Here is a 12,500-nt window from a genome sequence, read left to right on the forward strand (position 1 = left end):
ACAGCAGCGCTAGAAAGGGTAGCAGAGCTGGAGGATGAACTTTCACACGTAAGTCTATTGGGCTGAAATCAGAGCTATCACCACTGGCTGGATTATACTTTGCATTTCAGTTATGTATTAGTTATTTGAGTAGTAGAGCAGTTGTAACAAATGGTTTTGATTTTATGAATTTGCATATCATGAAAATTATTGTATCATTGTAACTTGAATGGCAGATAACAGATACAGTAATACAATTGTAATGATGAATTGTATGTCATAATGGTAGAGAATGAAGGTGATATTTTCAATATTAGCAAAAAATTAGTGCTAATAGCTTTAAAAAATTCACATGTAAATAATTCTGTTTTTTCTGTATTGGTACAGTTGGCAGAGAGGATGTCTGAAATGGAAGCAGAATCACTTGCTAAACTAGTAGAACTGGAAGGAGAGTTGGTCGAGTTACGCAGGCAGAAAGAGGAATTGGAAAACGTTAATAGCCAGGTATGTAAAAAGAACATGTTGAATTTTTGTTCATTTTTATTTGGAGGATGATAATGATAATATTACATTCTCTCTATTCAGATTTTGAAAGGTTTTTTTTAATCAAAATTGTCTTCAGGTTCAAGAGGAAGTATCAACCCTACGAAGGGAAGTGAACCAGAAGAGTGAGGAGTCGCGGCAAAGACAGTCATTATTGGAGAAACAGATTGTAGAACTCGAAACACTTGCTCGCTCAAAAACTCAAAGAACAGGTAATGTTTTTGAGAATTACTGAGAAAAGTATATAGGATTATTATAAGAAATGATTAAGTATTGTGAAATGGAACAATTATAGTTTAATTAAAAGATTCATGAAATAAGAAATCATAGAAGGGAAATTTAAAAATATTTCAAGTGCTACATAGAATAATTTTAGTGACCTAATCAAAAATCAACTTATACATTATCTTTAAATTTGAATATAATTTGTAAGGGGATTATTTGACAATGTCACTAAAGTTATTCTATGTAATACTTGAAATATTTTTCATCTTTTCTTCTATGATTTAGTATATCATGAATTCATTATAATGAAAAGAATTCATTAGATTAAAAATCTCTGTATTTTAAGACCAGAAAAAATGCATTAAGAATGTTAATTAATTGCAAATGTGTCTCAGGTGGCGATAGTTTTGATGGGCCAGGACCGGCTCCTCCACCCCCACCACCACCACCTCCCCCCAGTGTTGGGATGGCTCCTGCTCCACCACCACCTCCACTTCCAGGTTCTGGTGGTTGTCCACCTGCACCTCCCAAGTTACCGTTTGGTATGGTGGGTGGCCCCAGACCCCCTCCACCCATACCTCCATCCATGGCAGCTGCTGTCATGTCTCCACCTGACTCCATGACCATCAAGAAGAAGGTCAACACCAAATACAAGCTTCCGACACTCAACTGGGTGGCTCTGAAACCTAACCAGGTAAGCTATTTTAGTAAAGCTTGAAGTTTAAGTATTATTTGATTTTCTTCTTTTTATATTCCGGGTTTGAAGTTGCATAATGTACTTCAAGTTTTGAATTTATTAATGGGAATTTTTTATCTATTTTCGTGTGTTTTTTATGTACATAGAGAAGAACACAGCCATGTGTTGATAGTCATGTAGACTACTACTAATTGACTCCTTAACTGCTAAGCACTTATGGAGCCATCTGTGTGTAGATAGATTTCACAAAGCAATACTACAGAGAATGTCATGGCATTGGGTTAAGAGAAACAGAAAAGCAATATCTTTAACATTACTGCACAATTGTTGTGTATGATTTAGGTGAGTTATCCACAAGTATTTTGTGAGTGTGCATACTCACTCCTATATTTTTCATCTTGCTTAGGTGAGAGGAACAGTCTTCAACGAACTAGACGATGAGAAGCTCTTTAACTGCATAGACTTCTCTGACTTCGAAGAGCACTTTAAGATTGGACAAGGTGGCCCAGGAATGGCCAATGGGGATGTCTCAGAGGTTGACGCACTCCATGGTTTTGGGAGCAAGAGATTCAAGAAGCCTGAATTAACCTCCTTGATGGAACACACACGGTTGAGAAACATTGGTGAGTAATGCAGATGACAGCTAGTGTACCTTACAAGGGCTTATATAGTCTATAACTTGATGATGTCGGGATATATATGAAATAGATATTATATTTATTGAATGATTATGTGCGTATATATATATATATATATATATTATATATATATATATATATATATATATATATATATATATATATATATATATATATATATATATATATATATATATATATATATATGTATATATATATGTATATATGTATTGTATTATATTATATATATAGTGTCTATATATGTTTGTATATATATGTCCATATATCTGTGCATGTGCGTATGTGTGTGTCTGTCTGTCTGTCTGTCAAAATTGCAAAATATTTTTTTGAATGCAGTCATATATGAACATTTGGACTGTAATGCTAATCCAAGTCAGCCAAAGGTAACTGTGATTAACCCTTTGCTCCTTTCTTTATCTTCCTCAGCCATCTCCAGGCGAAAACTGGATCTGCCATTTGATATTGTTAGCAGAGCCATCAATTCATTAGATTTGAAAACACTGAGTGTAGAGAGTGTGGAACTCCTACAACGCATGATACCCAACGATTCAGAGGTAGGGTGATCATTACCGCCCAATTGTTTTGTACAATTTAGTTGGACTCTTCAGATGTACCTCTAGAAAGTAATCAAATTAAGTTGTTTGTATGTTTGCAAAGGGCATTAGAATGCAAGAAGTTTTGTTAATATTTGGAAGAGACTTCAGTTAGAGTGAAAAAGGAGCTTCATTTTCATTAAAAGAAACTGAAAAAATTTGGCAAATTAAAAAAAACAAACTGTAAATTCGTACTGTGTGCTTAGTCTATCAATATCAACTAAGATTCATATGCTGTATTTGTTATGATCATAATACTTTCTGAGATATTATCAGAATATATCTTTTATAAAAATAATTTTTTCATTACCAGGTCAAGGCATATCGTGAATACGAACGCGATCGTAAACCTGTGAGCCAGCTGACAGATGAAGACCAGTACATGCTTCAGCTCAGCAAGGTGGACAGATTGAGTACCAAACTACAGATTATGAGCTTTATTGCCAACTTCTTTGACAGTGTACATACTGTCACCCCAGTAAGTATGAAGAAAACTTGAAAGGACTTGTGTAAAAAAAAGATGGAAAAACAATCCTATAGTATTATTATCATTATTTTTTCTGTTTCACTTTTTCTAAGATGTGTAAATATGTCTTATAAACTTGTTTTCCCTTCCCTAACAGCAAGTTCATGCTATCATCACAGCATCACGCTCAGTTAGAAATAGTAACAAGTTGAAAAAAGTACTTGAAGTAATCCTTGCTTTTGGTAAGTATATATTATTATGGGGTGTGAGAGTGAAAATTCAAATACATGGGATATCATGCTTTATTATCAGATGTTATGGAATACAGCTATTAATTTTTCATTGATATAAATTGCTCCCATTTAAAAAGTTTAACACACTTTGGTAATTTCTTTCATTTATTAAGGTAACTACATGAATAGCAGCAAACGTGGTCCAGCTTATGGCTTCAAACTTTCAAGTCTGGATACTTTGTGTGATACAAAGTCAGCAGACAAAAAGATGAGTGTGATGCATTACATTCAGGAAACCATGAGAGCGAAGTTCCCAGATATCACTAATTTTGATGCAGAACTAAGGTTTATTGAAAAGGCTGCACAGGGTGAGTAGAACAACAATGGCTTCACTTTATTTTGTAGATTGGGACCATAAACAGAGAGGTATTCTGTGCTTGATGATATATATATATATATATATATATATATATATATATATATATATATATATATATATATATATATATATATATATATATTTTTTTTTTTTTTTTTTTTTAAGTCTGTGGCATTAATTGTAAAGATTTTGTGTCCTTTTTTTCTTTTGATACATGATCAGTGCATTTCATGATATTATTTGAAACCGACTAAATTTGTCAATTTAGGTGTTGTGCTACTACTACATCCTGCCTGAAGTTTGTGTAGTATGTTCATGATCTGGAGAGTATTTTTAGTGTGCATGGGAATTGATAATTCCATTGAATAAATTCTGTTAACCCGTTGGGTCTGGGTGCCTTGATGTGTGGCCTGTAGGGCCAGCCCATATGAGTCAAGAGTCCTTGCCTCCCTAGGGTGTTTATAACTATGCAGTAACAATAATTTAAAGTAGCATTTTATTATTTGTGTACTTTTTACATATTTTTGTAATATTAAATTATATGTAACATGCTATACTCTTCTAGTCTTAGAGGCCAGGAATAGGATCCTGAACATGAACTTAGCATCCTCCCTGGAGCCAGCGCTCTTCCAGTCATTGCTTATGGATGGTGCATTCCACACTCATTTACCATTGCAAATTAATGCAAGAGCCCCTTCCTAAATTTGTACTTGGCTTAATCACTACCCAAGAGCTATGTGTACTTGTGGGGAGTCATTCCCATCACCCCAGTCTTCTGTAAAAATTTTCATGGTGCTATATTCATGTCACCCTGGAGGTCGACCAGATTTTTCCATGATGGTGTATTCAAGTCATCAGATCTGTAGCCAGATTTTTTTTTTTGTGATGGAACCAAGGGGTTAAGCTTCAGAAACATACTGTATAGTCAAAAAAGAGAAAATTTTAACCAAAATATTGATTACAAATATCTAAATCTGGAATTAAGACTTGTGGCATGCTTGCTTGTTTTATATCTTTTAAACTACCTTTTACAACAGATATATTGTACTTGATATATATGAATATTAATATATTTATATATAAATATTTGAGTGTGAGTATGTGTGTATGCATGTGGTGTGTTTGTATGTGTACATGTGTGTATGTGTGCTTGTATAACTACGTGTGCATGTGCCTGTGTGTCTGTGTGAGACTGTATTGTAAGTGTCTCATTTTGGAATATGATCAGAATTAATCACCTGAAGTATATGTAGATATTTATGACTGTATAAATATCTGAGTAACACATGTATAAATATCTGAATAACACATGCTAACAAAATGTACTGTTTTCAGTATCACTGGAGAATATCATCACAGATGTCAGTGAGCTAGAAAAGGGTATGGAGCAAGCAAAGAAGGAATATGAACGAGGAAGAGACATGAGGAGTATGGAGGGGCAGGCTGCATCTGGTGTGCTCAAGGATTTCTTGAGTAATTCAGAAGAAAAGTTGAAAAAAGTAAGTTGAGCAAGTTGGTCTTATAAGAATAGCATGCATCCATTTTTTCTGTGAAGTAAATAGGACTCAGTTTTTATTTTTATTTTATATTTATTTTTAAAATTCATTATGTATTTTTCTGTAAAACTGATCTTACAATTAACTATCGAGTTTAACATGTAAAAAGTCAATAGAAAAATGGAAATTGTTATGTGAAAGATGACTTTTGGAATTAGTTTTAGTTAGGGATAATAGGAAGAGAAAAGAAAGAAAGAATTTTTAGTATTTCTTGATTAGATGGCATTTTTGTTTAACATTTGTAGCAGATGAACTGTTTTTTGTCTTTTAGAATTTTCAAACTTGATTGATAGTATATTATAGCAAGAGGGAAATTGATTATGGCCTCATAATCATTTACTTTTACCCCACAGTTGAAAGCGGAGGCCAAGACAGCACAAGCAGCCTTTGCAGAAGTTTTAGAGTACTATGGAGAGAGCTCAAGAAGTATGGCTCCAAACACCTTCTTTGCCATTTTTGTCCGTTTCACCAAAACTTATAAGGTAATTATGAGGTGCATGTGTCTTTTGGGCTGTTATATTGATTTGTTACAAGGTGAGAACATTTCCTCAGTGATTTGGGAGAGTTATAATTATGTAATATTATTTTTTGATACATTTATTATTCATATTAAATTTGTTTAAGGCAGTGCTAAATGAACTGTCAAGTACTCAAAGCAAGTGCTTAGGTCAATTAAGGAAGAGGCACCACAAAGTATTGATGCTATAGCTGTAGCCATTATATTTAAGAGATTTCCATATTTGTACAAGTGACCTAACAGCATTTTCTAAGAGGTGCAGACTTTCATCTTTTACTTCATATCATTACCTCCAGTTTAGAGTCCACTTATTTCTCATGGTTTCAAAGTGGCACAATTTGAAGGGGCTAGAGGGCCAGTCTTGCGAGGGAGGGAGGGAGGGGGATCATTGAGCTGGAAGGGCAAAAGAGGTACCAGTAGAAAGGCTTAGGGGGCACTGCTTGGGTATCAGAAGGTCATAATCTAAGGTATTTGAAAACTATGACAGATGGTGGAGCAAGAGAATGAGCAGCGGCGCCGATTAGAGGCTGCCTCCAAAGCAGCAGCTCTGAACCAACAGAAGCAACAGCAGCAACAGCAAGAAAGTCAGCAGGTGGTTAGAAACAACAAAATCAATGCACGTAAACAACAGGTCAGTGTTTGGCTCACATATGTTGCTTTTTAGAAATTGAAATTGGCTTTTTTGATGACTAGGGAGTTTATTATAAGGGATAAGTGTGCTTATTAAGTAGCTTTTATTAATTGTAATGAAAGAGTAAATTAAAAGAGTAAGAAAACTTTAATACAGCTATTTGCAAACTCAGGATCTGGGTGCTTAAATTATAACTTTGGATAAGGAAGTGTGCAAGTACAGTACAGGATTGTTGTCTTTTTAATGGCAGGGTTCTTATTGTGTTCTTGATTATTGATTATGCTGCTGATGTAATTTTGACAGAATTGTTAAAACAGAGATCAGATTTTAACCCAAAGTAGTCATGAATGTATAATGTTCACTGTTTTTTGTTTTGTGAAATATGTTTATACATAGATGGCTCCACAAGTGCTAAGCCATCAAGGAGTCAATTAGTAGGCCATGTGACATCACCTGATTTCTCCTTTCTTCAAATATGTGGAAAAAAGTGTTTTTTTTTTAATGGTATCAAAATTGATGCTGTCATTTTAATATTGACATTATGATTATTATGATATTATTAACAATACCTATGGCAACATGTAAAGAATAAAGATTTCTGAAAATCAAGGAAAACACTAGTTTGTGATTGACTCCTAAGTGAGCAAGTACATATGGAACCATCTATGTGGAAATATGATAAATAAATTAAACTCACAGTGGACACAACATGCATGTACATCCCAGCGATAATGAGTTGAATATATTTTAATTTGTGATTGATGAAATAGTTTAGATCAGGCAATACCTATTGATATAGGAATCAGATTTTAATTAACTAGGTTTTAAGGACATTTTAAATTCTAATGAGTCAAAAGATAGTACAGATGACATAAGTGCTGGATATAACAGAGATGATATAGATAACAACATTATTAGTGTGTGCTTGTAAGTAACAAAATTAAGGTTATATTTTAAATTAGGATTTGGGTGCATAGCTGTCCAAATGTCTGTTTGTGTATTTTGTATCTTAATTTGTACATGGTGATATTGCTATAGAAAACCCCTGTTAGTCTTAGAATTTAGAGAATTCGGAAGCTAGTATTTAAAGACCATATTCCAATGGGTCAGTGTAGTCTAAAATAAGGTAATATTTATATTTTAATTTGCTAGTTTCTTTCTAATTTTGCTTTAGCTATTTCTGCTATTAGGTGATACTTTTTAATATTGAAGGGTTAAAAAAGGAATGAAAAAAAAATATATATGATACTGTTCATTGCACTTAGACTCATGAAGAGCAAGAAAAATGGTTGTTGGTTTTCTAGGATGTATATTAGAATTTAGTTTGTAGAATGTTTTAAATAAAGACTTTGGTATAAGAACTGCTCTAAAGGGACATGAGTAATTTACTGAGAGAGAAATATAGATCTTACTAGTCATGTTATATGATACATTTTGACACAGGTTATATCCTGGTCTTCAGGATTTTATTTGCTTATGTGAATTACTTGTTTAAACTGATTATTCTTGAGAGGTGTCAAAGTGGCATAGGTTAAGGCTAGAATGATTAAACAATATTTCAGTTGAAAGTGAATGTCTTATCTCATGATTTCCATTTTTTTTTTCTTCAGGCTTACGGAGGAGAGGTAATATTTACGGTTGATTTCTTTTTCAATGTGTGTCTAATGAACTTACTGTATTAACTTCCTTTTTGTTTTGTTAACCCTGTCTCTGCATTTTTTTATGTGACGTTATCAGGGTCAGAGAATTGGCTTTTGCCTTGATTAGGAAATTTACTCTTTTGAAAGTTTCAGTGTTATAGATCCAGATAAAAGGTTAAGGAGAAATAGCTGCTGATAGATATAATGAATAGGTTACTTTAATACTTATTGTCATAATTTTAGACTAATTTTTCTTGTTTACAAATTTCAAGTACTCTGCTTATTGATAGATTTGATAAAATTCTTATTGCATTAGATGCTGAAAGATGAAATTCTTTTAATTTTTGGTAATCAGATTTATAGATTACATCAAGAGTGTTTCTCCCTCTGAAACTAAAGTGTCTGCTGATGATGTCACATTGAAAATATTTATTTGCAGTGTTTGATTTTTGCTATATGAGATTCTCAAAAGGTTAAGGTTTGATTTTCTGTGCCCTAATGGAATTTTATTCCAGAGGCATGAAAACATTCACACAGACACAAAGTGCTCTCTCTCCATCTTTTCCTGACCAAAGCTATAGAATACAATCAACTAAGTATTCATGAAACAACTATTAAGAGCACTACTCTGCAGTAAGAGCTGAAACCCTAATGTTTCAAAAGTCTGGGCTTGTCTCTTTGATTGGACTCCAGAGGGGGTTCTAGAATGTGAATTATTTGCAATTCACTGTATTTTTACTCTTTTATTCCATTTTTCAAATGGTATGTCTGAATGTCCTTTCATTTTAGATACTTATTTCTCATGGTATCCTTTTTGAAGGACAGTAATGAATGTCATTTAAATACATGTGGTTTGCCATGGTTTAGAAATTCCGAATGGGAGTCCGCATCACAAGCGTATAAAAGAGATACATCCGTCCACATGCTCTGTCTGTTTACCCCATGGTCGCCAGGCGAATACAACGCTCTGTGCAAATGCAGGTACATGATTGTCTGTGCTTGTTTCAAAACATGCTGTACTTGATACAGTGGTGCATTAGAAATCTGTATACAGTGAACTAAAACCCTTTTAAATTTAGATTATGTTTAAATTAGAAAGGATTCAGATTTGCAAAGTTAAACTGAATTTTACCTGAGCAAGGAAGGCCATCTGCTCCACCTGCTGATTGGGAAAATTGTCCATAATGGAAGAAGTGAAGAATCTTGTTAAGATGTATGCTCACTTGACTGAACTGTATTTGCAACTGGTAAAGTATAAAGAAATATAATATCCAACATAAATCATGTTTGTGAACGCTGATTACCCATTATAAAGAAACTAAATTTTTCTTTAATGCTCTAGTGTTCAGTTGTGCTCACCATTTTCCCTTCATTTCTCTCTCTCCCTTTTTCCTCCATTCCACTCCTCCTTTCTGCTCCATCTTCCTCCTTCAGCCCCCCAACTTCCCTTCCCGTCCTTCACTTTGCACTCCTTCCTTCCCCTGCCTTCCCTTCCCATCCTTCACTTTGCACTCTTTCCTTCCCCTGCCTTCCCTCCCCATCCTTCACTTTGCACTCTTTTCTTCCCCTGCCTTCCTTCCCCTACCTTCCCTTTGCACTCTTTCCTTCCCTTGCCTTTCTCCTCTCACACATATAGTCATTCGTATAAACACTCAAACATTGATACATGCCCAGGACAATATGATAAGTTCTAAATATCAAACCTGCCAACCTTTTTGAATCATCATATGAAGGAATGCTTTTAGTTGATAAGCAAACATGTGAATATCAGTGCTCATTGTTTAAAGGTTCTTTTCCAAATAACTGCAGTGTAACTAATCTGTTTACTGGCATATCAGGTTAATTGGTTAATTGAACACTTACCAAAGAGCCCATAAAATGCAGTGATATTTAACTTTTCTCTTATAGCTTTTATTAGCCCTTAATTTTGCATGTAAGTAGAATGCAAAGAATCATTGAAAAACCCAATTACAACTATATCTCTGCAACTAGACTGTAATATGCCTTCATAGTAACTGCTGTCTGAGATGACTTTGGGTTTGGATATGGTTACTTGTATTCTATACAAAATATATAGCTTAGCTATATGTTCATTACAGGTTTGTGTTTTGTGTAACCTCTTTCATAATATTAGGTACTCAGATTTTGAAAGAGTTTTTTCTTTAAAATGATGAGTGATGATAGGCTTTTGCATTATTGCCAACATTAAATGGTTTCGGACTCCAGTATGTTGGCTAGATTTAGTAACAGTAGTATGAGACCACCAGTGGAGGAGTATTAGTATCTAGTAATTATCATTTAGGCAAGCAAAGAAAATTAGATAAAGTCCTTATTACATTTATGTTTGATTACAATTTTTATTGGGGGGTTATCCTCCAAGTAGATGAAAAAAACAATAATCTAATAATTCATGGAACTAGATACCTTGTGCTTGATCTATTCATAATATTAATAGAAATATTTCTGAAATATTAATGAATTAGAAGCTTGGAGTTTGAAACATAATTTTTGTAAGAGTGAGTATTTTTTGATTGATCTATCTCTTCACTAATGGGACCTCATATATGATACTGGATAAAAATGAGGATGTCCAAGTGTTTGGATAATCAGGAGATGAACAGATATTCTGTTTTATAGTTATAAAATTGCATTTCTGTATTTGCCTTATGTAATTTTTTATATCATCTGTTAAGCCCTTCCAGATTTTCCTTATAAGGTTGTGTACTTGATGCATGATAATCTCATAACTACAAACTATTTTTCTGTTCTCTCTCTCACTCGTCATTACTCTACCTTCCTTTTACATAGATATCTTGCTTGACGACCCTCTATTTATTTTTCCCATGATGCCTTTTCAATATTTGAATAATGTGAATTTCCCTAGAGGCTCTTTTCTTCAGCTCTGATGGCATTACTATTTTACATTCTAGACCCCAGTGGAAACCTGTTCATGCATGAATTCCCCCTTGTCATAGCATGGTCCCTGTGTTTCCCCTTATCATCCTTTCAGCCATCCCTGTTTCAACTTTCCCATCATTCCTGGTTGTTTAAACAGGTACTTAAAATGATTGTCCATTCACTTTGTCTTTTTTATATATTTAGTCCCCTTAAAAAGCAAATTATTTAGTGTTATTGTCATCACCAGTTCTGGTTCAGAATTCATTATCATGAGTTAGATGTTCAACTTCATATTAAGGTTAAGGTCTCATGATTAATTTATGAAGGTGAGAGTAGGAAAGAAAGCCCTTTTTCCTGGTTATTTTTTCCATGAATGTTTTATATATAATTTAATTTGACGTGATACCTGCAGCTTCCAGGAAACTTATCAGAGCCAGTGAGCAGAGAACTAAATTCCAAAAGGACATAGGGTTCCCAAGACAGGGTTCCCAAGGGCAGTTAAATCTGTGTGTGTGTGTTTGGATCGTGAACAAATAGGCAACACATGTTGCATTATTTTGTGGCCATTGATTCTAACTTGATTTAACAATTTATAGGAGGCGCTGATGAGTGAAATGAAGGCGCGTGGTGTGGTTGCAGATAAACGCCTTCTTTCTCAAGAGGATGTTTACCATGGAGCACTTGAGGATATCCTCATTGGCCTGAAAAATGAGCCATACCGACGAGCTGATGCAGTAAGGAGAAGCCAGAGGAAACGTAATGAAAATGTGAGACTCTCCCGTACTTTGGATGACATGGAATTTTAAGCATTTTATGCAAAGAAAAAAAATTATTGCAATATCTTTCCAATTTTCAAAATCTTCTGTCAAGTCTTCTTATGGCTGGCTAGTGCAGTGTCAAGAGATTGTCTTTTTCTTTTTTGACAAGAGACAAGTGATTTAGAGAATGATATAAACATTCAGCTCACCTTTGGGAAAGATTGTTGCTTCCAGTGATACCCACTTTTTTCAAATTTAAAGTGTTTTTCCTCAGAAGCTGATTCAAAGGAAGGGGTGATGCATGCATAACTCTTTGATAGACATGGACTTGACTAGCAAATGTTTGTTCACCACAGGACAAAGGTATAAAGCATTCCAGCTAAAATTAGTTGCTACTTACACGATTTTTAATGGACTGCCCATCCAGGATGACTGAAGTCTCAGTATATTAGTCCTACAGAAAAGATAAAGCATTCAAGATAAAGTCTTCAGAGGTCATGTAATACCAGAATTTTTGTTTAAATATTTGTTGATAGATTTTCTTTTAAGTTTTGGTATTATTATCTTCTGCTATAACATATATATATAGTTAATGAGTGACAATCAAGAAGTTCAGCATAAGATACAAATTTTCAAAATATTTTATTAGATGCCTGTATTAGATTTATATGAGTGGATCCTTTTAGGTTATAAATCATATATATATATATATATATTAACATATAT

The 12,500-nt window shown here is 33.9% G+C and overlaps 1 protein-coding gene across 6 annotated transcripts in view; it reads left to right on the forward strand.

Annotated features, from left to right (window-relative positions):
- The window catches only part of Frl (formin-like protein), a 124,859-nt gene that overhangs the window by 112,055 nt on the left and 304 nt on the right, over positions 1-12,500 (forward strand). The window contains exons 9-23 of one of the 6 annotated variants that reach the window (XR_011398628.1): positions 1-48; positions 367-483; positions 602-734; positions 1,143-1,441; positions 1,851-2,067; positions 2,530-2,657; positions 3,010-3,174; positions 3,320-3,404; positions 3,569-3,763; positions 5,110-5,273; positions 5,684-5,812; positions 6,335-6,478; positions 8,089-8,103; positions 8,986-9,099; positions 11,613-11,750. The exon at positions 1-48 is cut by the window's left edge and continues 69 nt beyond it. Coding sequence is in view for 3 of the 6 variants with exons in the window: in XM_070123053.1 (XP_069979154.1) it covers positions 1-48; positions 367-483; positions 602-734; positions 1,143-1,441; positions 1,851-2,067; positions 2,530-2,657; positions 3,010-3,174; positions 3,320-3,404; positions 3,569-3,763; positions 5,110-5,273; positions 5,684-5,812; positions 6,335-6,478; positions 8,089-8,103; positions 11,613-11,822 (2,049 nt within the window). In the remaining 3 variants the exon portion in view is untranslated. Of the gene's footprint in view, positions 49-366; positions 484-601; positions 735-1,142; positions 1,442-1,850; positions 2,068-2,529; positions 2,658-3,009; positions 3,175-3,319; positions 3,405-3,568; positions 3,764-5,109; positions 5,274-5,683; positions 5,813-6,334; positions 6,479-8,088; positions 8,104-8,985; positions 9,100-11,048; positions 11,174-11,612 lie in introns of all 6 variants that reach the window. The other 5 variants (XR_011398630.1, XR_011398629.1, XM_070123054.1 and 2 more) reach the window with 5 other exon arrangements.

This window comes from Penaeus vannamei, chromosome 6 (genome assembly GCF_042767895.1).
Source record: "Penaeus vannamei isolate JL-2024 chromosome 6, ASM4276789v1, whole genome shotgun sequence".
In the NCBI taxonomy this organism is placed as follows: domain Eukaryota; kingdom Metazoa; phylum Arthropoda; class Malacostraca; order Decapoda; family Penaeidae; genus Penaeus; species Penaeus vannamei.